The sequence below is a fragment of the Eschrichtius robustus genome, chromosome 21 (assembly GCF_028021215.1).
Source record: "Eschrichtius robustus isolate mEscRob2 chromosome 21, mEscRob2.pri, whole genome shotgun sequence".
Classification (NCBI taxonomy): domain Eukaryota; kingdom Metazoa; phylum Chordata; class Mammalia; order Artiodactyla; family Eschrichtiidae; genus Eschrichtius; species Eschrichtius robustus.
The window spans coordinates 9,634,319-9,659,828 of NC_090844.1; the positions used below are offsets into that span (position 1 = coordinate 9,634,319).

The 25,510-nt window shown below is 41.1% G+C and overlaps 1 protein-coding gene across 1 annotated transcript in view; it reads left to right on the top strand.

Annotated features, from left to right (window-relative positions):
* The window catches only part of CSMD1 (CUB and Sushi multiple domains 1), a 1,889,718-nt gene that overhangs the window by 1,582,389 nt on the left and 281,819 nt on the right, over nucleotides 1-25,510 (top strand). Inside the window, exons 22-24 of the mRNA XM_068531988.1 lie at nucleotides 3,317-3,505; nucleotides 12,376-12,545; nucleotides 17,178-17,334. Coding sequence (XP_068388089.1) covers nucleotides 3,317-3,505; nucleotides 12,376-12,545; nucleotides 17,178-17,334 — 516 coding nt within the window. The remainder of the gene's footprint in view (nucleotides 1-3,316; nucleotides 3,506-12,375; nucleotides 12,546-17,177; nucleotides 17,335-25,510) is intronic.

A 25,510-nucleotide genomic window follows, 5' to 3' on the forward strand; every position in this document is an offset into this window, starting at 1 on the left:
AAGAGTGCAGAGTGCTCATTCTTTTATTTATTTATTTATTTTTAATTCAGTGAGTGTTTGCTGAGCACCTACAAGGTACCAAGAATTATTCTAGGCCCTGGAGACACAGTAGGGAATAAAACAAAGGGCCTACCTTCGTAGAGCCTGTAATCCAGTGGGGGAGATAGTAATGGGGGATGCTATCAGAAAGAATAAAATGGTGAAGGAGTTAAAAAATGCTGACGTGTAGAGAGTTGCCATGGTAGGTCTATCTGATAAGCTGACGCTTGATTTCAAAGAAGTGAAAGAGTAGGCCAGGCTGATATAGGGGACGTGGTCCTCAGAAGAAGGAAGAGCAGCAGTGGGAGTGTGCGGGCAAGTTTAGGGTTAAAGAAGCAGGTCGCCGTGGTCAGAGCCCGGTAATTGAGACGGTCATATAAGTACCTTGGCTGTGAATTGTGTTATGCAAAGCCATTGGAAGGATTTGAACAGGGATGGACATGATCTGACCTTTTTCAAAACTCATTCTAAGTAACGTCCAACGTTAACACAGGATCTTAGGTAAGATGCTGTTACACAGTAAGCCGCACAGGAGACAGCAGAAGCTGAGGCTGCGGGGTTGGTGCTGGAGTGAAGTGGACCAGGTCAGCTGGGATCGAATGTGTCTGAAATACAGACAGGGGTCAAGGTCATCGTCTCTGTGAATGAGGATGCCATGCTTCATGTGGCAGACACGGGGACTGAAGCAGGTTTGGGAGGAAAAATATAAAATTTTGCTTTGGGAAATTTTAGGTATATATCCAGGAGGAGTTGTCAAGAGTCTTGAGTTCACAGAGAGAGTCAAATCAGGAAAAAAAAAATTGAAGTTCATCAATAAATAGACAAAATTTAAAGACGTGGGGCTGGGTAAGCTGGGAAATGAGTGTAGCTGCACAGAAAGAAGGTACTAGGTTTAAGCTGGGGCAGGACATTTTGGTGCAAAGATGAGGAGGGTTCAAATCATGGACTGAGAAGGTGGGACCCTGAGCTAGGAGGAGAGAAAGGATAACCCTTCAAGGAGGAAGAGGGCTTCCACTGTCTAAGTAGGAGGAGGAGCAAGGCTTGGTGAGTGGGCTCACAAGTGGAGGTCGCGGTGGCTCTGGTTTGGAAGGGAGCCTGGCTGGTGGGTGGAGAGGGACTGGGAAGAGGTAACGTGAAAATAGAACATGGAACGCTTCTGAAGAACTGGTGCCGAAGGTGCCCAACCAGGCGCCGTGGCTGTGGTCATTGTGAGGTCATGAGAGTGGTTTTTATTCAGTGGATTGGTGTGTCGCATTCTTAAAATGGGCCCTGGAACACATGTTTGTGTGCTCATGGGAATGAGACTAGAGAATTGATGAAGAAAAACAGAGTAAGTTCTATGAACAAAATCTTTGAGTCAGGGAACTTGGAATCCTGAGGGCAATACATTTTTCTTCTGCTGGATGACTAACTGGAAACGTATGCTGTGCAAATACACACTGTGTATTAGCCCATAAGTGACAGTTGATACAAGAGGACCTTTATATGACCTTGTGTGGGAGGATGGAACTAATCCACACCTCTAATCTCACGGTGTTGGATCAGCCTTCCTATTTCAGTAGGTATTTTTCAGAGGACATCAGTAGAAATATGAAATAAAAATATACACAAAGAACCATACAATTACAGTGTTTTTCTCTATAATACAATAGATCTAGCATAAATAATATCAAACTATTCTCTTATTTGGCAAGAGTTTTCAATTGCTTTTAAAGAAATGACAGCAAAGATGTGATTCGAGTTGAGAGTATACAGTACATTAGGAGGAGAATGACTTCTGTCAGATGAAGATAAAGTTCCCTGGATTGTGACAGCTTTATTTTACTACTTCCTAGAAAGTCTACCATTATGTTTTGGTATGACAAATATTTGTTGAGTTGAATTAAATGATATTACCTTTTTTTTTTTCCTTGCTGGGTCATACTAAAAATAGGTCAAATTAATGAGTATATCTCCAGAGTGGTGAGAGTAGTTTGAATATGTTAGGGATCCAGAATAGATTTTTTATCTAAATGAAAAACAGGATAAAGACAATGTAGAAAGCGTGGAGCTCAGATGTTGACCAATAAGTTGGGTGAGATGAGGGAAAAATTGGAGCAGAGATTTCCTCTTCATAGGGGGTTGGGACGCCAGTGATGAAACTTGTGGATGATGGGAATAGAAAAGATGGATTAAAATTGAGAAATATTGGGGGAAATGATGGTTTGGATTTAATATGTTCCTTGAGAATACAGAATCCACACTTTAGAGTCAGAACTTGAAAGATAGTAGTTGGAAATCGGAAAGCGAAGGCAATATCTTTTCAGATGGACTAGGACAGTTTCCCCGCCACCATAGGAAAAACTTTTGTCTTCCACTCACTGCAATAATGCTCATCCTTTAATCGACACTTTAACCTCTTTGAAGCTCTTTCCACCATTCAAACCCCTAATGGTGGCCCACTGTTTGATCCTGTTTGACTAAACACTGGGCATTACACGCTGAGAACACAGCAAGAAGGATCAACAACACACTGAATGATGGCCCGTGAGACCCATGACAACCAGAGTGCAGTTGTACCCACATATAGAGATTTGAAAGAGTTGGTACTAAAGAATGAGACAAATACAAAATGCTGTTATTAGTACTGTTATTTTGGACATTTAATCCCCAAATGCAGCAGTACACCAGACATTATTCTTTTTTTTTCTTTTTAACTAAATTTAGCACTTCCTTCCTGGGTAGTTTACAGAAATTTCTAGCAGGATCCAGAAATTTTTCATTACGTGTCAATAAAACATGGTTTATAAATTGAAAAATAGACAGGAAAAGGTTTTGCTATTCCATACTGAGGTGTATTTTAGGGGTGAAATTGGTTATGGTAAGCTTTCCACCCTGTGAAGAAACCCTGTGATACTGCTTTTAGTTTGTTCTGCATTGGGTCTTGTTTATCCAAAACACCTGTAAGAGGACAGTGACTGATTTTAGCAATTGCGCGCATCACTAAAATAACTTCCTACCGTTAAAGGGACAGTTTTGAGTGGGTCATGTTATTATAATGTTCTACATTTATTTTAAAAATACTGTATTCCATTTGTCATGAGAAAACTCGTAGTACAAAGGAAGACAATCCATATGACAGTTACAGCAGAGCCTGGGGGAATAAAAAAAAAAAATATATATATATATATATATATATGTTTATTTTTTAAGTAATAGCACCTTTTTATTCTTGCGAAATAATTTTTGAGTATTTACCTGGGTTCCCACAAGTGTACTCTGTCTCTTCATGTCTCAGAATATGACCTCGAGCCTTGTGACGATCCTGGCGTCCCTGCTTTCAGCAGGAGAATCGGTTTTCACTTCGGAGTTGGAGACTCTCTGACGTTTTCGTGCTTCCCAGGTTATCGCTTAGAAGGCGCAACCAAGCTCACGTGCCTGGGCGGGGGCCGTCGTGTATGGAGCGCATCTCTGCCAAGGTGTGTGGGTAGGTGGTCACGTGCTTTCATTTCATTCACCCGGGGGGCAGGGCGCGGTGCGGTCAGCGTGCAGGGCCCCACCAGGCATGGGAGGGCAGGAGGCCGGCACTGGTCGGGCGCTCCGCTCCCCGGGGAGGTGGAGGAGGGGGCCTCTCTGGGCTGTGGTTACCTCATCGGTAAAGCCAGCCCCTTTCAGCCCTAAGACGTCCTGACTGAAGAGGAGTGAAACTAAAGCATGTGTCAAGCATATTTATGGAGGAGAAAAAAAAATATATATATACACACACACACACACACACACACACACTATATACCTGGGACAAAAGACAAAATAAAAGCTAGAAGCCATGCTGTATTAACACAACCTTTGACAATTCTGTTGCTTAAGAGCAGTGGTATCACCTGGTATAATGATGCGGACAATTTAAAATACTCGTTTTGTTGTTTTTTTACACTTTAACTCTGATTAGATGATCGTGCATACTCTCGCAAAGTGGGGGTTGTAGACATTTTAACACTGAATTAGCTTTTTCACAGTGTTCTTGAAGATTTCAAGAGGTCATTCCAGAGAGTAATAGGAATCTTTATTTAGGTACTTGAAACTAGGCACTGTGCTAAGACGGAATTAAGATGCCTATTCAATGGGGTGTATTTATTGTTAATCTGAACCTGTGCTGCTGTAGGGAGTTCCTCAGAGAATTGTGGTGGCTCAGTTTAACTATGGAATCTTGGCTACAGGTCTAGAGGGTCTGGTCATCAGCCCCAGAGGCAATATCTGCTACCTGCCACTTGGCCACGTTGCTCAGCATGTAAAGGGCGTACAAGCTGTCCTTTAAAGTCACAGAAACTGGCTAATGTAGCATTATGACATTTGTCTAGTGATGAACCATGGACCCCCTTAATTGTGAGCCTTCTGAGTCCTTGAGGCACCTGTGATCTTACCAGCTGATAAACTAGAGGCAGGTGGGGAAGTTGTGAAAATAAGATTTCATAACCCATAAAAATGCTAAGTTGTTAACTTAGTAAACCAGATTTTTCCAATGCACAGAATCTCTTCAATTATTTAGGAATATTATGTGGTTCAAAAGTTAATATACTGTCTTTTTGTGTTCCAGTATGCCATAGATAGTAGGATAGTGAGGACTTCATTATAAAAAAATTAGACAAGTGAATATGAATCAAATCATCTTTATCTCTTGCCAGGGCACATATCTGATCTTTCTATGATGTGGCTTTCTCCTAAAACAGTAGTTCTCACTTTATTTTTTTTTTAAGTTATGATTTTTATTTGAGATTTGGATGCCAATTTTGAACACTATCTCAAGAAAAAAAGGTACAATATTTTCTAGATGATCCTAGATGTTCCCAGAGTTGCCTAGAATCCATATGCCCCAAATTGGAAATTACTGAGCAAGATAGTTTAAAATCTGGGGGAAAACACTCCCAACTCAATGAAGTCAAAGCCTTAATCCACGTATGTAACATTGTCTATCGATTATAATATTCCGTTTGCATTATTCTGTTATTTTATCTAGATTCATTATCTTTACACTCTTAGTCTTGTTATTTGGGGTTTTACACTGTTGCCTAAAGTATAAAATGAGGAGTAACTGGGGTTGAAATAATAGTTAATGTTTATTGAGCACTGATTCTAGACCAGCACTGCTCTGAGCTCTCTCCATAAGTTATCTTATTTAATCCCCCAGACACCTCTATGAAGTAAGCACTGTTATTGTCAGTTCCATTCTACAGATGGGAACACTGAGGCACAAAGAACTTAAGGCCTTTGCCCACCGGCACACAGCCAGCAAGATTCCAACACAGAGCACCTAAAACCAGGCCTTTCAGCCCTGCACTGCACTGAGAGAATGGCCTGGCGGGGCCGTTCTGTATTTCACCTCTTGTATTTTACCTACTGCTTCCTGACTTTCCTTCCAGCCCATCTGGCCACAAGAGACCTTTAAATAAACATGTTAGTAAGGCACTAAAATCCACCAGGTGACCCACGTGGCACCTGGGAGTTCTCATTTCTCCCTTTCTCTCATTCTCCACGTCGAATTAGTTGCTAGTTCTGAAGATTCTGCCTCTCCCCAGCTCTCCAGGGAGGCTCCCCGCCCATCCTCTCTGCCCAGCCTTGAGAAGGCTCTCAGCTTCACATCCTGAAGGTGCTCCCCACCTCCAGGACAGCCCCCAACCACTGTTGCCGCAGCCCCCAGAGTGATCTGTCCGAATTCAGAACTTCACAAATCCATCCCCCTTAACAGAACCCATGAATCAGCTCCCATAATGTGCAGAACAAACCCTCCACTCGCCGGGGACGCAGGCCCCTTATTCACTGGCCAGACTCTCCGACGTCTTGCCCAGCTCACTCACGTACTTGGGCTCGCACACACCAAGGCTGCACAGGACCTGAAATTGCCCTGGTTCTCTCTTATGCTCAAGCCTCTCCCTACACTGCTCCCTCATGTGCAACGTGCACCCCCTTTTCTGCCAGGCTGACTTCCTCATTTTGGAACTCACCTCCCATGTAAGCTCTTTCTACCCCCTTACCCACCAGCTGGAGAGGGACCCTCGAGGATAACCACTGTACTCCAGTGAACTTGTCTTCCTATTTCTGTCTCTCCCATTAGGCTGACCTTTCCTTACAGTGGAGGCTGCCTTAGCCCTAAATCCAGCTCTGTGCCTTATTCAATACATGTTTGTCAAACAAACATTATTTCTCTTGGAAGCTCCTATCTTGATCTCAAAGTTTGATTCATTAGCACACTGTGTCTGTCTTTCTTCCTGTAAAATCATAGAAATAAGAATAATCTATCCCTAGACAAAAGTTGCAAATCCAATCCAAAGATCACAGGTGACCCTGGAGGAGTGCCAAGTGGATTATGAGAATGCTACTTTACCTTTTTCTAATAAACATCTGGTGATAAATAGAAGTTCTAGTGAACACCTGGGCTGAGAAGCGGCCCTGTGAGAAGAGGGGCATTGCAAAGCCTCGGTAGTATTTAGGGGGGTAAGTTCTTCAGCAACAGAGTTGGAACTCAGATTAGCATGATAAGTAGGCAGATTGAGAGAGTATAGATTTTCATCTACTGTGTTACTATCAAATAGTAAATTAATATCCGCCATAAAATATTTATTGATATTGAATATTTATTATTGCTTACAAATAATGTGGTTAGTGCTATGGATGTGGACTTTCAGCTTCCAGAGCTGTGAGAAATAAATGTTATTCTTTAAGCCTCTTGTCTGTGTTCTGTTACATCACCCAGAGCTGCTAAGACCACCTCATGGGTTGATGCTTTTGTACAGAAGAATTAACTGAAAAATCAATTGACTCCTTTCTGTTTTGTTCGTTTAATTTTAATAAGTTTAGTTCCATTACAAAACTCTCAATGACAATTCAGTTTTAATTACAGTTTCAGGAGGTTCTTTATAAAAAAGAGCAAATGATTCATTTTAAGGGAAATTATATTCATTCATCTTAAAATCACTTTAAATGGATTATGGGAAGAACTGAAAATTGATCCATTTAATTGCTCTAGGAATGGAGATTTGCAATGGATATCTGAAATCAAGTCAAAGAATTTCTGAAATTCTGATGACTTACATTTTCTGAGCACCTGCTTTTTACCGTTTGTTGTATTTCACTCAGTTATCTCCTGTGGGACAGCATCTCAGGCTTTAGCGCACCTTCCTCAGTCTTCTTGACACGTTTCTATTCTTGCAGTTGGAAATGTGTTGCATTCGTCTTTGTGCACTAGTTGATTTAATTCGAAATAAATTTAAGTCATTGGCCTGCCTCAGGAACAGGATGCCAATGCAGGCATTCCTGTTCCTTGGCAGGACATTTTGTGAGACATTCAATTAAGACGTTCGGAAGGTGTGTTTCCCACAACAGCCTCGTGTTCCTACTCTTTTGGAGTCATACATTCATACGTGTTCCTCGTGGGTTACTTAACATCTATAAATGTAATTAATTATCACTGTTGTATTTTGACAAACATAATGTGGTTATTACCAGACCAGCTGGAGTTCAGATCACAGCTCCACCAACGCCCCCCTCCATGTGATCTTGAGCAAGTTAATTATTAACCTAGCACTGTCTCAGTTTCCTCATCTGTAAAATGGATTTAGTGTTGATACTGACCTCATGGAAATGTTGTATTTATTTAATGATATAATAGTTATAAAAATGCACTCTGTGCAAGTGACAAATAGACCAAAAGAAAAACAGATGGCTGTACCCAGCTGGGCAAAGTGTTAGTACATTTTATAGGCTCTACAATTACTTATTTGATCTTCCAGTGTGTTCCTCTGGACTGGGAATTCTAGAATTTGTTGGCATGTCCGTTTTCGCACTACAACACTCTTTGCATTTTCCTTTAGAGTGTTTAGGATTCACTGTTTTCTTTTAGTGCATCTCCTCTTTTCCAAACAGATGTTTATCAGGACACCTTGTGCTCCAAACTCTCCAGGGACCCTGGTTCAGTGACACCCATACACCCACTGCCGTCTGGTCCAGTCTCTCTTTACAGCCAGATCCCCGAAGTCCTCTCAAATGTTCCCCTGCTTTGTCACGTCCGTAAGGCCACCTGAACACCCACGTGTCTCACACCTGAGACTTCGCCATGTGCTGTAGCTCCAGGTCCCCGACCCGCATTTCTCACCAGACCTTTGATGTTTCCAGCCTGCTATGGAACCAAGTCAGAATGAACCAAGACCCTCAAGACCAAATGGCTGATCACGTTCAGCCTGTAAAAGGTCATATTTTCTTAGTGGTCTTCACATAAAATCAGAAAACAACTCCAGCAACAGCCACCCATGTTCATCAGAATAGTGTCAAACACAAATAATTGCCTAAAACCGAGGAAAGATGACCTGCATGAAAATCTTTGAAGAATATAAAGCGATACAGATATAAATCAAATAGTAATCATATTATATGGCTATATTAAATAAAACACTGTAGTAAAATAGACTTTTAAAATTGATGTGCCAAGTTTGTATACTCTACAAGCAATTTCATATTCTTGGAGAAAAATTTGAATAAAGACTGTCTTTTAAGTCCTGTACTGTATACTCTGGAATAATGAATTCTGACCTTCCACTTTTAAGTGCACGTGCCATGTATGTTTAGGTTCACTCACAGATGTATCATGAGTAAATTAATTGTTATTGCTTATTCACTTAGAAACTTTACTTGCATCTCAGGTTATGAGAAATAGTTGCTCTGACGCTAGTGGAGATTTTGTATTCAAGAGGTGAGTATAAAGTGAGACAGAGATGTGTGGGTGAGGTGGCTGGTCACTTTTTCCCCATCTTTCTACAAGTTAAAGCAACGGCATTGCTTCTCTGCAAAGAATTACCAGTTACAACTGGCCAGTTAATCTCCCACACTCATCATTTCTATGTAGTGTAGACTTGCACTTAATTAGCATCTCTTATTATATATTTGCTTTAGAAAAAAATCACAGAATCCAAATCTTCACAAAAAGCCATGTAAAATTACATCTTGAGATTTGATAAATTTTTTCTCCCCGGCTATCCAAATGCTAAAGCCTTCTTTCTAGTCCTGCCTTTTTGTTGTATTATGAGAAATAAATGATTAATGTCCTAAATGCTAACGTGAAAGCAAATATAACCTCAGTTAATTGGTACCTTAACTTTTATCCTATCTGGATAAAATCCTTAAAAGTATACTCTCTTCTTCAACAGAATTTTGCTCTGCTAGTTTCATTACCGATAATTATGAATAATATTATGAACTTTTAATTATAAAGTATATTCATCATTAATTAGGATTTTTTAGAAGTCCACAATTCTTTTCCTAAGCTAAGCACTTAGAGGTTATATCAAATCAATAATGCGTCTGTACTAGTGGTGTGACCTTGGGAAAAACTACTTTTGAGCTAGTCTGTGCTTCAGTTTCCTTATCTGTAAAACGGGGTTTATTACCTCATCACATAAGGTTATTGTGAGGGTTAAGTGATTTAATGTAACTGAAGAACTTAGAAAAGTGTGCGACGTATACCATTTACACATCAGCCTTATTGTGATAGACTAAGTCTACGTTTAAAAAAGGACACTCCTGAGCCTGGAAAATTCTCTGTGTGGCAAGTCTGTCAAGGAGAAGGGAATAGAAACAAAGTGGTGTGAAGACCCAAAGAAAGGAATTCCAACCATAAGGAGAGCAAGAGAACACACCTGCTGGACGTAGGAGCAGAGCCTCCAGACAACAGAGAGATATGTAGGCTCCCCTGCCTCAGGGAGGGAAAAGCACGTCCTTCCCAGGATCGCAGGGCTGGAGCCGATTGGAGTGGGTCTCCTTGTCTTTGCCCTCCTCATGGGACAGCCCCCTGAAGACATACAGGGACTTCTTGCAGGCAGTTTTCACAGTTACCCCAGAGTGGCAAAGCTCTCTCATGCCACATTTTGGGTTCAAGGTGTGTGGACTCAGCACTGTGTTGAGCTAATTCCCCCGGGTGTCCTTCAACCCTCCCTCCAGCCTCTTGACCTCATTCAGTCAAGGAAGAAGACCACGCATCTCCTGATGGCCAGAGGGGGGCCCAGGGCCCTCATTATCCCTTTTACCTCCTGCCCACCTCAAAGGATGTTTGACGCAAGGCTGCCCACACTTCACAGTGGATGTCCAGTGAACGCAGTGCACGATGGGCCTGATGCAGTCATATATGCGGTAAACCCAAACCCACACAACCAGTTACAGTAGCCATAAGAAGTATCCCTTCCAAAGCACCCCTTAGACTAAAAATGGTCTAGGTGCCACTCTATCAGTATTTATTACGTCTTCAATTGCAAGAGATGTTTTTTCAAACTTACAAAGTAATAAAAGGACGTAAATTTGATTTTTGAATGATTTCCTTTATTGGTCACTGTCCAGTTCAATTCTAAATAAAACTTCCTAGTGCTTGTGACGGGTTCCATATTCTGGTTATCAGAACGCTGTGAGTTTCTTCTTTTATTCTCTTTACGTCCAGTATCTTTAACGAGTTTGAACCCCTTGCTGTTTCATCCACAGAGCAGCCAAAGGGGGACCTTCTGCTTTGCTGTTTCAGTGTTCTTTTCACTTATTTTGGCTTTTATGTTAAAATCACCATTTCTTCAGGAAAGAAAAATAGTAAAAGAATATGCAACAAAGCCCATGAATGATTACCATCTCTCAAGGAGATTACTTGCCCAAAATGCTTGTTGAATTTAAGAGATGAAGCCATACGTCGTCAGTCTCAGAATTGCTGAGAATCACCAGATTCTTGACATGAAAGGACATCCACGTCCCAGCCTGAGCAAAAATGAAAGTCCAAACGCAGCCTGAGAGGCACACCACTCGCCTTTCTCACCTTAAAAATGTTTCTTAAAAAGTACTAAAATTACACAAATATATGAATATATAATAATAGTAACTATAGCTATAATTTTAAAATTATAATTATAAAATCCCATTGCCATGTTTTGGGGTCACCACTTCCCTGTGCTTCTTTCTCAACACTGTTTCCCATAAAACCCTCCTTCAGGTCCTTATGGAGGGAAAGATTGGGGGCAGGTGAGCCAAGTTCTCCTGTGTTTCTCTCCCTGATTTTCTCCCCGACCCTTCTACGTGGGGACATCATGAGATTCAAGGGCACAAGTCATCATGGGCTGATCCTGAATCTCCAGCTTATTCCTTCCATCAGTCAGGCCAAGGAAGGCTCGTGGTGCAGCTGATTTCAGTGATTGTCAAGAGAAGATGGGGATGTCAGAGACTTGGAATTATGAAAATGGGCACACACGGGACATCTGCCAAAGTTGAGTGATACCTCAAGCAGCCCCCTTAAACTGAACCCTGTCCCCCTCTCTCTCACCCTCGTTACATGTAGGCATTTTACTGATTTTCAGTTTACAAGTTGATCGTTATTCTTCACACTCAGACTTACTTTGTTGAAATTTTAAAAATCACTGTGCTTTTCACATAGTGTGGCCAATAAATTATTTCGTGCAGAATCGCATGGAGCACTCTTGTCACACAGACACAGACATACACACAGAGATGCACATGCACACACAGATGCACACACATCATACATAAGCAAACACACACACACACACACACACACACAGCAATTTTATTATTTTATGATTGTTTTGGACGAATAGAATTTTAGGAGTTAGCCTAACTCTCTCACTTTCATAGGTGAGGAAACAGGTGCTGAGAGTTTAGGTGACTTTCTCCAAGTTGGCAGAAAGTGGAGAGCTATATTTATTTTCATTTTTACTCTGATTAAAGTTCTTTATGCAAATTTGGGTGTAGAGGTGAATTGCCCTCTTTCATCAAGGGGAGAAGAACGTATTTTCTGCCGCCGAAAGGGCTTCTGTCCCAGGACAGGCGGGTGGGCTCAGTGCTGTGAGACAGTAGCGGGGGACTCAGTGGTTTGGTCCACGGTTAGACTCCCCTTTAAATGCATCCAGGTTGAGGCCACAGAATACCAACGTGGGAAAACTGCGTGGACATAACTGTCGAGTCAGCACATTGGAATTGGCGGGGATGCTTCATGAAGCAGAGATGGGGCAGAGAGGTGACTGCCGGTGATACAGCCAGAGTGCTCGGGCATACCTGTTTTATTCTAGAATTCTTTGTAAGTTAGGAGTAAGATGCATTCTATTAAAAGAAATAAGAAAATCTTGAAAATGGGATGAATGGGGGTATCTTTCCTGTCCAGTTGATAAAACAGTAGAAAGAAGTCACTAATCTATAAAAACAATATGGTGCTAGCAGATATACATTGAGAGAAAAGAGGGCTGTCATGATTTAAAAGTTTTTATTTATTAAAATCAGTAATTCCACTTTTGAATCCTCTTTCTTTTTTTACTGTCCTATTTATTTTAGCTGAATGTGGAGCAAGTGTCAAAGGAAATGAAGGAACATTACTGTCTCCAAATTTCCCATCAAATTATGATAATAACCATGAGTGTATCTATAAAATTGAAACAGAAGCTGGCAAGGGGATCCATCTCAGAGCACGAAGCTTCCAGCTGTTTGAAGGAGATATTCTAAAGGTAAAAAAAATCTGTTTTAATAGGACTCCATCTTTCCTTCTCAAGGAATAAATATAATGTTGATCCATCTATATACGTAGATATATACATATATTAATGTATCTTCATATATACACATATTTTCCCAATTGGTTTATCCAGCTGGTTTGAGAAGGTGGCCTATAGTATCATGTGTATGTGGACTTTACCTAAGTCTATAATCCTGGATCTAAAATTTATTAGTTGTGTATTTAAGGGTATATTTAACATTTTTAAGCCTTATTTTTCTTATTTGTAAAAACATGCAATGGTACCTACCTTTTTGTGATGTTTTGAGGATTAAATAATATAGATACATATTTCTAGCACTGTTCCTAGCACATGCTAAAAATTGTAAAAAAAACTTACAGGATCCCCAGACCAACCCTTTCTACAGTCGCTCTTGATTTGTAAATGTGATCATGACAGAGCATCCTTCAGAGCTAGAAGGATTTTGATGTGAGAGTAGAAGCAAGCCCTGCCACTGTTGCTGGACCACAAAGCAGGGTTGATGTGGAGAAGCCAAGCCAGGATGAGGCAGAATCTCACTCAGCCAGTCTGAGCTGTGTTCACAGGACTCCGAGGTGTGCTAGGCGTGGGACCAGCATCAAGGGTCAGTGCAGTAGATGACTCAAAGCATCAGAGCCTCGGGGAACTGCTCCAGGTGGAGCACACCACTCACATTCCAGAGGGACTCCAGGGAAACAGGCAGGGGGACGGATTAAGGGAGCACCCAGGTCTTACCTTGAGCTCCAACTGCAAATGCCCCCAAACTTCTAAGACTTCTGAAATAGTTTCCACCTCTCCTGTGACTATTTCAGGAACCTGGGGACCTCCCTGGCTCTAGGGGCTGAGCAGTTGGCACTTGTAGCCCGAGCCTCAGGGCCTTGAAAGAGAGTGGCTCTGAGCATCAAAGGCCAACACTGGCCGTCGTCCAGCCCGTCCACCTGCTTGTTCCACTGGGAAGTAAGCGACTTGTCCAGGCCACACGGCTTGTTTATGGCAAGAGAGGGACACGTCTCATCCCCTTTCTAAAGTGCTAGGGTTTTTCAGTCATATGCGCCTCTACATGGACACAGACAATGCTTCATCTCAGACGCAGTAGATTTGACTCACTTGAAGCTGTGAGCATTAAGAAGCTATGCCAAGAGCCTGCTAAGAGGGGAAACTTAGTGCCCTCCAGGTGTGTCCTCTGTTTGCACAGTGGGTAAAGTGGGGTCGCTGGTAGGTTCCGTTATGTGCACAGGTCAACAGAAGCTTCCAGACTCAAGTGCTCATCACTTCCTCCAAGTCCACCTTTGACTGTGCTTCAAGGTCATAATTTAGGAGAGAGGTTTTATTCTAGTTGTTCTTTCATTGTAATAGTCTTTCGAAAGCTCATGCTGGCAGTATGAGTCGCTGTAATTAAGGAGTGATTTTCAGGTATGAAACTAGTACATCCTCACGGATCTGAGAAGAGTTAAATTTGCATCAAAGAACTGTTTTCTGAATTCTTTGATAACCTCAAATGTAGACGTCAGTAAGCCTTTAAGGCAAACTTTTAAGGAACAATTAACCATACTTTGGTGCAGGAGAGTGATTAGAGACACTGGATTAAATATACACTGATACATATTACTGGAATGGAAGGAAGCACATCATTTTCATTTGTGATTGCGTGCTGTTTAAACTTGTTGATTATAACAAAAAATCAAAAAAAATCTTGCTTACCACCTTTAACTGCAGAGAAACTGTCAATCATCTGAAAAACCTTGATACTGTGCAGACATACCTTTTATTGAATATGCTAATAAATATCAAAAAGTTAAAAACATCTCAAGTGGGACTACCTTGAATTTTGAGCATAAATGCTGCTTACGTCGCCCCGCACACGTAGTATGATCCATTAACAAAGAGCAGAGTTTATGTACACACCCTCCCCCGCATAAACGTGATGCTTTCTTGTTTCATATGGAAACACCGTGTAAGAGAAATACAGCTCTAAGGAGAGTGTCATGATAGGGATACGTAATGGAAAGCGAGGTTAGCTCTGGAAACAGAGCCCTCGGGTATAGCTCCTGCAAAAGTGGGGATGATTTCCCCAGTCCTTTCAGCGTTGTCATTCCAGGATTCCTTGTGATGTTTTCTAATCTGTGCTTATCTGCTCCCTTGGCTAGTCCACTCGGAGCATATGGCATTTATTATGTGCCAGGCTCCAAGGGAGGGTCTGTAGTGCAAATAGTTATAGCCTTGTATTAACATATGACCCAAGGAACCTTTTCCTAATGACTGAAAGGGACATTTTGATCCCAGCTGCTTGTAGATGAGGATATACAACTAGGAGGTTTTGTGCTGAACTAAAATCGCTTGTTACTAATTTAATTGGAAGTAACCATTAAGTCTTTTGCCTTCCAATACTATCTGGGTTGTCATTTGTGATACATGAGAAGCATGAATCCAGATTTTCACCTTGCGAGAGTTGACAACATAATATCCCCGCGAGTCAGTTACTTTTTCGTTCAGAGATTTCTACTGTCAAGCCCAGTGCTAAGTGCTGGTGATGCAGATAAATAAGACAGAATTACTCTTCCAGGGATGCTTAATAATTCAGTGTGGCAGTGGTTCATTTTTAGTGGTTTAGCCATGAGGATCCTGGAGCTAGACGCTGTCCATGTAAGCTATTAAATCTCGGAGAAGCACTCAGACAAGCTAAGACCAGTGGAGGTGACAGTGGAAGATGCTTCAGAGCTTTGAGGACCGAGCCTAAGTGTGTGTTTATTTCCTTTAATGCCCCCTCATCTCCATGGATTTCTATGAATCACAGAGAATTACATGACATGTGGAGTAACCTAAGACCTTGCTGGAGAGGCCTGGACACTTTATTTTTGAGCCAGCATGCTCTGGATTTTAAAGCTCTTTATAGGGCTTCCCTGGTGGCACAGTGGTTGAGAATCTGCCTGCCAATGCAGTGGACACGGGTTCGAGCCCTGGTCTGGGAAGATCCCACCCACATGCCGCAGAGCACCTGGGCCCGTGAGCCACAACGAGCCACAACTACTGAGCCTGCGCGTCTGGAGCCTGTGCTCCGCAACAAAGAGAGGCCTCGATAGTGAGAGGCCCGCTCACCGCGATGAAGAGTGGCCCCCGCTCGCCGGAACTAGAGAAAGCCCTCGCACAGAAACGAAGACCCAACACAGCTAAAAATAAAAATTAAAAAAAAAAAAAAAAAAGCTCTTTATAATCTGGGTTCCAGAAACCTCACTATCAAATGAATCTATGTTAAGCCAAACAGTGATTTTTCCTACACTAGCTTGTTGCTAGCTTCCATGAGAAGTTGTAGGGTGTTTGATTTTCCTACTCAAGCATATGCGTATTTAATTAAAATGAAATCAAATAATGATCCATAAAATTAATTCTTCTAAATGTGTTTTCTCCATTTAGGAGTATGTGAATTTGTAAGTCTGTCAAGCAGCATTCATGGTTTACATATGCATTATGTATGAAGAGCAGGAGAAGAAAAGTAAGAATTAATCTGTGTGAGAAGGAAAAGAAGTGAGAGAAATAGGCAGATACGGGGGAGGCTACCAGGGACTTTGATGTACTTTATTTAGATAAGATATTTTTTATCAAAAAGAACTGGATGTTCTCCAGTATGATGTGATACATTTTCATTCTTTCTTTTAAAAAGCCCTTATCCATACCAGCAGTTCCTTGCCATGAACCATTGCAATGGTTTCAAGAGGCAAATGGATGAACCTTTCCCACGAAGCATTATAGTCTTGACTACTTAGCGGGAGTGTGAGGGGCTCAAAACTAACTTCTCCTAGAATGTGAACGCTGTTTGTTCTGGCATTAGGAACGTGTACTGTGGGACGCCCCCCAGTGCCCACGCCTTAAAACTGTCCGACGCAGTCTCCACTGGGGAAATGTGATTGGCAACCCTGCACTCGCAGTGTGGGACCTGGGAAGTCATCACTTCCTGTCCCTTACCCGTGATGTCCGCTCAGAACCAAGCCCGGTCCACTTGCCTTCCAAATGTTCGGGGTATCCACCCAGGCTGTACAGCCACCTGGGAAAATGGAGTCAGTCACAGAATGCTTCAGAGCAAGATGACCTTTCTCTCTGATATCGGACATGACAGGATTCCTTTGCTATAACAAATTCAAAACTAAAGTCACCACAGGCTCAGGGGCTACAAAATGTGACAAGATTTCAGCACCTCGACTTGTAACACATTTGGATGGAGGAGGAGACATTCACACTGAACTATGACACATCCTTCCAACCTTTGTAAGTGGATTGTGAGGGAAGGAAAAATGGTGGACCATGCAACCTGGAAATGCAAATACATGATGATTTCATTTTAAATGAACACAGAGAGAATGTTCAGCTTGATGCAGATAAAATGATCTGGGCACAAATGGAATCTTTTGTCTTTAATGTTAACGGTAAAGATAAAACTTAAAGAAAAGTTGTTTGCCAGTGTCTTCCATCCACTCATCTTTCTATAAACTGTATCACTTTTTAAAGTACTGTGTAAAATCGTATCTTTGAAAATTTGGATTTCTTGTTAAAATTGCTGACATACAAACAGAATTAAGTGATAAGGGGACTCGTGCTGTGAATTCTCCTCAGGTCTACGATGGAAAAGACAGTTCATCACGTCCGCTGGGGGCCTTCACTAAAAATGAGCTGACGGGGCTGATCCTGAACAGCACCTCCAACCACCTGTGGCTGGAGTTCAACTCCAATGGGTCTGACACTGGCCAGGGTTTTCAGCTCACCTATACTAGTAAGTGCCATACGACTTAATCATTTCATTTTACTTTTATTTTCTCAGGATACATCTGTTACTTTGCTGATATGATACATTTTAAATATCAGTTTTTTTTCCTGGCCCCCCTCCTGTGTTTTGGATTGCTGTTTAATTCTGTGCACTGTTGAGCGGGCAGTAAATTTAGACACATTACCAGAAGTAAGAGTTTGAAACGTATTTATTTAGAAGTATTAGTATTTTCATAACGTGACTGTACCTGAAAAGAAAATATCATGACATTTAAGAGATATTAGGGTTAAAATTATTGTGTGATTTAATGCACATTGACAAAAATTCATAGACAATATGTGAAAGATTTAAAATGAATGATATAATTAATAGTAATAGTCTTTGAATGCCTACAACACATCAATACTTTTCTATTATATCTATCTATCTATACATACACATATTAGATTCCATACATTATGTAATATAGATTACATGTGTGTAAAATATAATAATTTATACATATAGATACACACATGCACACATATAGATGTGTGTGTGTATATGTACCCTATGTTGTAAGCGCTTTCTTATCACAACTCATTTCCTCCTGAGAAAACTAAACACAAGTAATTGGAGTGTGTGTCCAGGATACCAGGTGTCTGAGTCAGTGGAACCAGGATTTGGTCTGTAGCTCACAGTTTTAAGCTGTCTTCTTAGTGCCCCCCCATTAATATGATTAATATAAATCAATATGGAAAATGCCTTTTTTTAAAAAAAGATGAATATGAAGAAGACAGAGGAGGGTAAAACAAAGGAGGAGAAGGAATTGTTCTTTCACAAAGAGAAGTTGGACGTGTGATAACTGTCATTTTCAACATTTTTAGTTCCAGAAAAATAAAGTAAAAAATGTAGTTATTTGGTATAGGTTATTAATTAAAATTAAGTAATAAATTAGCTAAAATGCTTAAAATATACAAGACAGTCCAATCCTTCACCAACCCGATGATTAAAAATCTTTGTGATACCAAATACCATGACATAGGAAATTAAAAATTTCGGATTTTTGAGCATGAAAGTCTATTAGTGATTATCAAGACTGATTCCTTTATTTGACAGATAAGCAAATGAAGGCCTGAAAAATATAGTAACTATCCCAGACATAAAGCTAACCCAGGTGCCTTCAAGGAGGATTAATTGCCTCAAATCCCCCTTGGTAGGTGAAATTACAGTTGAAGAATTATAATCCTTTTGACAAAAATAGAATTATAGTCCCATGGACAGGATGAGAAAACCCACATTTCACTTTCATGAAAATAACCATTTAAAAGACTCCATGAATTGAAAGCATACTAATTATATCATGTGCAAATAAATTACTAGCAGTTATATTACAAAATAAATTTATAATTACAACTTTTGTTTCTAGAGTTCTACTTTTCAGAATTTCATGCTCAAAAAAGTTTCAGAGAGCTCTTGTCAAACCAGTTTGCTTTGATTACAGATAAAATGTAAACCGCCATGATCTCTTTTTTCTTCTACTGCGGGTTTTCCATCAAATGCTCATCAGTTTTTGATTTATTACTCGGATGTGTCAACACACGCTTCCCAGTTTTTATACTGGTCTTACAGCCTTAGAGGAACATGGGCACATGAGAAGGAAGACAATGTGAAAGCTCTGGGCGCCTTTCTGAGTTTCCTGTGATGCACACCTGGGTCCCCCTCCCTTGTTGCTTTGGCCTGTCTGACAAATTGTGCTTCTTCCAATGGCTTGTAAGCAAAGAGCTAAAACCTTGGCCCGAGAGCTGTCCTCTCTCCTCTGTGCATCTTCACGACCTCATCCTCAGGGCCGCCCAAGTGTGGAGGTTGCTAAGCTCACAGCTACTTTATAGGAAAGGTATCATGTTAGACTTCTACGTTACGTTGCAGAACTTTTTCAACCCTAGTTACCGCATCCTGTTTTCCCTCTGACGATTTCCAAGGAGAGTAATTCTTGATTTATGAGCACTCATTCCTATCCTCTCATGGTTATGCAAAAGACATCCAGAAGCAAATTCAAGCCTGCTGGAATTTATAGTCACTTTATTTATTTATCACTGAGATGGGGGTTACAGGACTGTTTCCAGAATTCTTACATCCCCTTTATTTTCCAAATGGCAGTGAAGAAAGTCCATACGCCCTAAAAACATGTGATGGGATTGAAATTAGAGGTTGTAGCTTCCTCTGTGTATCATGCCCACCTTCCCTCGTCAAAAAGAGTTGCTTCCACATATATACAATAGAATATTACTCAGCCATAAAAAGAAACAAAATTGAGTTATTTGTAGTGAGGTGGATGGACCTAGAGTCTGTCATACAGAGTGAAGTAAGTCAGAAAGAGAAAAACAAATACCGTATGCTAACACATATATATGGAATCTAAAAAAAAAAAAAGTGATCTGAAGAACCTAGGGGCAAGACGGGAATAAAGACGCAGACATAGAGAATGGACTTGAGGACATGGGGAGGGGGAAGGGTAAGCTGGGACGAAGTGAGAGAGTGGCATGGACATATATACACTACCAAATGGAAAACAGATAGCTAGTGGGAAGCAGCCGCATAGCACAGGGAGACCAGCTCCGTGCTTTGTGACCACCTAGAGGGGTGGGATAGGGAGGGTGGGAGGGAGATGCAAGAGGGAGGAGATATGGGGATATGTGTATACGTAGAGCTGACTCACTTTGTTATACAGCAGAAACTAACACAACACTGTTAAGCAATTATACTCCAATAAAGATGTTAAAAAAAAAAAAAAAAAGTTGCTTCCATGCGCTATTCTCAGCCCCTACTAGTCAGCATGTGACGGTTGTCACTGTTTCTCCATGGCACCCTCCAGACTGTGAGGACCTTTGCTCTTCCTCCCATTTCTCTGAGTAACTTTGAGAAACCTTGAAGCTGTGGATCTGCTTATGGGCACTTTCCAATTATATGGATTTTATTTTTTTAACATAGCAGCACAGACTTTCTAAAAGTAGAAGAAAGAAATGTTGGTGACGGTTTCCATTTATTTAGCTCTTAGTATAATCAATTTGATGGGAGTAACTATCTTTTCTGCCTGTTTTTCCTCTTTCCTCCACCTACAATAACACAGATGCTACCCAGGTACAAGTTTTGTTTCCAGGATTGTCCTGGAGCTGGAACACACTGCCAGATGGGAAAAGACATTTGTAATATAGCACTGATGGTGCTGATGGCTATAATCAAAATATTACTGACTTCACATTAAATTCTTAGGTTTAAACACTCGGTAATTAAGTTTAAGAAATCCCAGACTCCCACCATGTGGTTGAATACCTGAATCAAATCTTCATCTCTAAAAGATGGTTTGGAAATAATGAATGACTGTAAAATGTTTTCAGCAAATTATTAAAGGTTAAGACTATTTGAAGGCACTTTCAACTATTTTCAGAAGACTTTTGTAATTGCCTCTTGCTTGTTAATTGCATTACTGAAGGAAACATTCATATTTAAATGTTTCAAATCTGTAATTAATCTACACACAAGTGGATTAGAAAAAGTCAACAGAGTAAATATATAGCTTAATAAACATCTTGAAGTTTTTCAAATGAGTACAAATCATATTTGTATATCTTTTAATATTTAGAGCATACTACCCAATACCTTCTAATTTTACCATCTTGGCAATTCTGGGTCTCGGTAAATAGCTCCTTTTGCTCTTCTTCGTAAGTTAGAAACTCAGTCTCCAAATCTGTAAATGGTTTGCTGAGGCTTTTACCTATGGGGTGTTATAGCTGGGAGCCAATGCAGGTCTTCTAAACAAGGGCCAGAACTGTTGATGACCTTATTTTCAAATGTTTTAGATGATCCCACTTTGATGAGTTCCATATTTATTGACTGATATTTATATATGTAAAGGCATTGGCAAGGAAGAAAAGCCAGGCATCTTTGGGACAAGTAGGAATAAATATATTAGTAAACATTTATTAAGCAACTGCTGATTTCTGAGTAGTAGGTTAGAGCAACATACAACTGGAAAAGTTTGCCTCCATTGAAAAACACTGCTTTTTATTACAGATTTGTCCATTTTCATAACAGATGATAGTCTTCTGAGCCTACAATTATGTCAAGTGGAAGCATAACCCATAAGCTCTTTTAGATCAGGGACAATGGGTGTTCATTTTCTATTCCCCTCTGTACCTCGCACAGATGTCTGATCTATAATGTTAAAAGCTTAGATTGGATCACTGTTATTCAAGCTGCATTCCATGGAGCACTAAGATTCTGCAGAGCTGTCTCAGGCCAATAAGGGTTTCACCTTATTTAACATAAGCCTTTTCTTTTCTTTTTTTTTTGTTATGCCAGTGATTGTAAAGCTCTTAAATATCAGGAAAAATCATATTGACAATGGATTGCTATGTCTTCTAAATATTTCAGCAAATATTTTTACAGAAAAGTAGTTCTGGAAATTAAAAAAAAAATTGCCTGTTGAATTCAGAATTCTTTAAAAAATATATTGACCCCTTTAGAGTTCCACAGGGATGTTCCCAGAATAGTCACTCTTCAGAAACAGTTTCCCACAGGACTTTCTGGTTGTCACTCTTACTGATTTAAGTAGAGGAGCAAGCAAAACATCAGTCACGCTTGAACAAAAATTCTTGCTGTTTGGGGGTGTCATAAAAGAACTGTATTTTATTTTATTTTATTTATTTTAAAAATTTATTTATTTATTTATTTATGGCTGTGTTGGGTCTTCGTTTCTGTGCTAGGGCTTTCTCTAGTTGTGGCAAGCGGGGGCCACTCTTCATCGCAGTGCGTGGGCCTCTCACTACCGCTGCCTCTCTTGTTGTGGAGCACAGGCTCCAGACGCGCAGGCTCAGTAATTGTGGCTCACGGGCCCAGTTGCTCCACGGCATGTGGGATCTTCCCAGACCAGGGCTCGAACCCGTGTCCCCTGCACCGGCAGGCAGATTCTCAACCACTGCGCCACCAGGGAAGCCTAGAACTGTAGTTTAGACCACCTTCTCTGGGCCATCTTGGTGTGTTTGTTTGCCGATTGATCAATGACTGTACCGTGTATTATTTGTGTACTGAATGTTTAGCACTATACTGAAACAGAGAAGGCAAAAGCCACGGTTCCCGTTCACAGATAAATGTCTTAGGATAGTCACGTGCAGCACTTGTGAAACACTGGTCCGTGGAAATGTGGCTGCACCTTCATGTTCTCAGCTATGGGATGGGTCAGCAGGGGGTGCCACAGGAATCAGTTCAGGGTCCAAACTGATATGTGTGACCATAATGTATCCATCTCGTGATGCACTACTTTGATGCAAAGATGAAAATCTTTTGATTTTGACCCTTAATGTATTGTTGTATTTGACCCCTAATACATTTCATTTTTATATGAGTTTGCTCTTTTTCTCCAAAGAAACTATAGCTCCTCGATGATAGTTTGTGATCCTAGTACCCCAAGAGTTAGAAGTATATATGACACATATTATATATATTTATTTATTTGTGATGATGGCAAATATAATTTTCCAGAGCAATGAGAGATCATTGAAAGCTGGAATCACCCTAGAGGCCTCCAGAATTTTCTTTCCTTCCTGCTAGATGCCCTTTGACTCATCCCTTACGATTGCAGTTAAATGCCAGTTTCTGTATAAAGGCTGCTCTGCTCCGGATTTCTGGAGCAGAATCACCTGCCTCTCCCACGCTCCCTACCCCATGCATTTTGTCTCTAACCTTTTGTTTTTACCAACAGAAGGTGAGGTTTTCAAGAGGAGGAATCTTAACTTGATCACTTTTGTATCACCTCCATAGTCACTTAACAAATGATAATTGAGTTGACCTAGATTTGCATGGAAGGAGGCAGATTTGAGTAAAGATGCGGGGAGTAGAATATGATCTTGGAACTCATGAGATAATGAATATGAAAGTCTGAATAGAGTGGAAGATGCATGATGAGGAGAAAAAGGAAGACAAATGAGCTGCGGGAACCTGCTTATGGAAGCCACTGAAAGCTGAGCAGGGGTACTGGTCAACATTAAGGCAGAGCCATTAATAATATTGGAGGAATGAAATTAATGCAAGTGTGGGATTGAAAGAAGAGGATGATAACAGCCCCAAACAGCTCTGTCTGTGCTCCTGCCACCCACGAGTGACCTGAGAGTAAAGGAGGAAAGCTACTTGCTGACTTTTACAGTAACACACATAATGGGACAGAGCAGAAATATGGACTCATTTTTACTTACAAATGGAGTGGTCAGATTGATATACTATATATCTTTTAAAAACAAAAAGAAAAAGGAGGGACTCGTTTTTACTTATAAATGGAGTGGTCAGATTCATATACTACATATCTTTTAAAAACAAAAAGAAAAAGGAGGGACTCGTTTTTACTTATAAATGGAGTGGTCAGATTCATATACTATATATCTTTTAAAAACAAAAAGAAAAAGGAGGGACTCGTTTTTACTTATAAATGGAGTGGTCAGATTCATATACTATATATCTTTTAAAAACAAATAGAAAAAGGAGAGATGCCTTGGGAGGGTGGTGTCGGGTAGTCAGTAGTCACAGAGGAACAGATAGACGGACCTTAAAAATGGAAGTTCTTTGGTAACCCCTCAAGATGTATTTGGCACAGAAGACTAAGCAAGTAGATGCTGGAGTCTTATCCCCCTGGGAAACCAGTGCTGTGGTGGAGGTGGATTAATTAGGCTGCCCTCCCTTCAGGTCCACTGGCTTTTTTTAACTAAAATCCCTTGCTCTGATTCTGTGGTTATCAGCCAATATTCTGAGTGTGACTGGGGTGTCAGTGTGGCTCTCCCAGTAGGAAGAGAGTGACTTATTTGTGTTGACATAGGGATTCCAGTACATGGACTGACTCCATTTATTGTTTTCAATTAGGGAATTGGAATTCTGGCGTTGTGCTTAAGTCACTAGAGCCCCCCATGAGATGAATCTCTTTTGGGTACAGAACCAGGTGTCTGATCCTACAAAGTCATCCTTTAAGAGGCAGCCTGCTAGCTTTCCTGGGGCGACTTAACACCGCTGGCTGTTGCAAGCCTCATTTTTCTGTTTCAGACTTGTATGATATAAACTGTAGAGTGGGGAACCCACAGTCAGGGACATCTCTAAAATGCTGAAGAAAAAGAAGCTTGAGGGGATAGATGAGGAAGAACATTGCAAAGAACTACTAAGAGGCTGGAGGTGAGCATGCAGACCTGAAGGACAGAGCCGCCACTGGTCCATGTGGCCCCTTTGTGCGTGTTATTGTTTACAAAGGAGGGGAAGTGCTTATCCTGGAAAGTCAGGGCCTCAGGGCACGCCGTCCGCAGCTGCACTAGACAGCTCTGCGAACAGCAAAGCACACAGCCTGGAGTCCAGAGACCTGCCCAGCGCCTGGGCTGCATAATTTGCAGATGATGGTGTTCTGTTTGGGGACAGGAAAACCAGGGCTTCGCTTTCCCCACAGCCAAATCTCTCATGGCTGGTTAATTTCCATTCTTCAGTCTCTTGAAATGGTCACCCTGCACCCAACCCTGAATTATCTAAGACAAGCACCTTAGACTAGAGAAACCTCCAAGTCCCCTACAGCTGGAATCTGGGAGAAAAGAATACGTCCATTTCCCAGAATGGCCCCTCATTTCCAGCCTCAGGGATCCCCGCCCCCCGTTCACACTATTTTCTCCAGCTGATAAGGGGCGGAGGTGGGTGATTTGGCACTGACTGATTCGGAACCACCCACAGCATATTCTGGGAAGCGGAAATTGGAGCCCAGAGCCACGGTTATGCAGCTGTCATCTCGATTTTATTAACATGCTGATAGAATTAAAATGACACCAGCATTAAACACACTATTATGAATGAGTGAACGACTCTGGGTATGAATATATCCTCAAGGCCAATAATGATATACTAAGCACTGTCACCTTCGCGCTTCAAAACAAGTCACAAATATTGCAAGCATGAAGTATACACGGGCAGGGTGAGCCATCAATTACGGGAAACAGAGCTGCTGACGATAAAGAATGAAGTCAGAAGCTTAAATTTGAAGACCTTGAAATCATGGCTTGATAACAAGAGCTAGTTATCTACGGGATTGGTTGACATCCTGAGTGGGTGGATGTAATTTTGGGGGTGTCCCTCCTCCTGCCCATCCCCACCCAGTTACATCAGGAGTCACCATATTTCCCTGGGG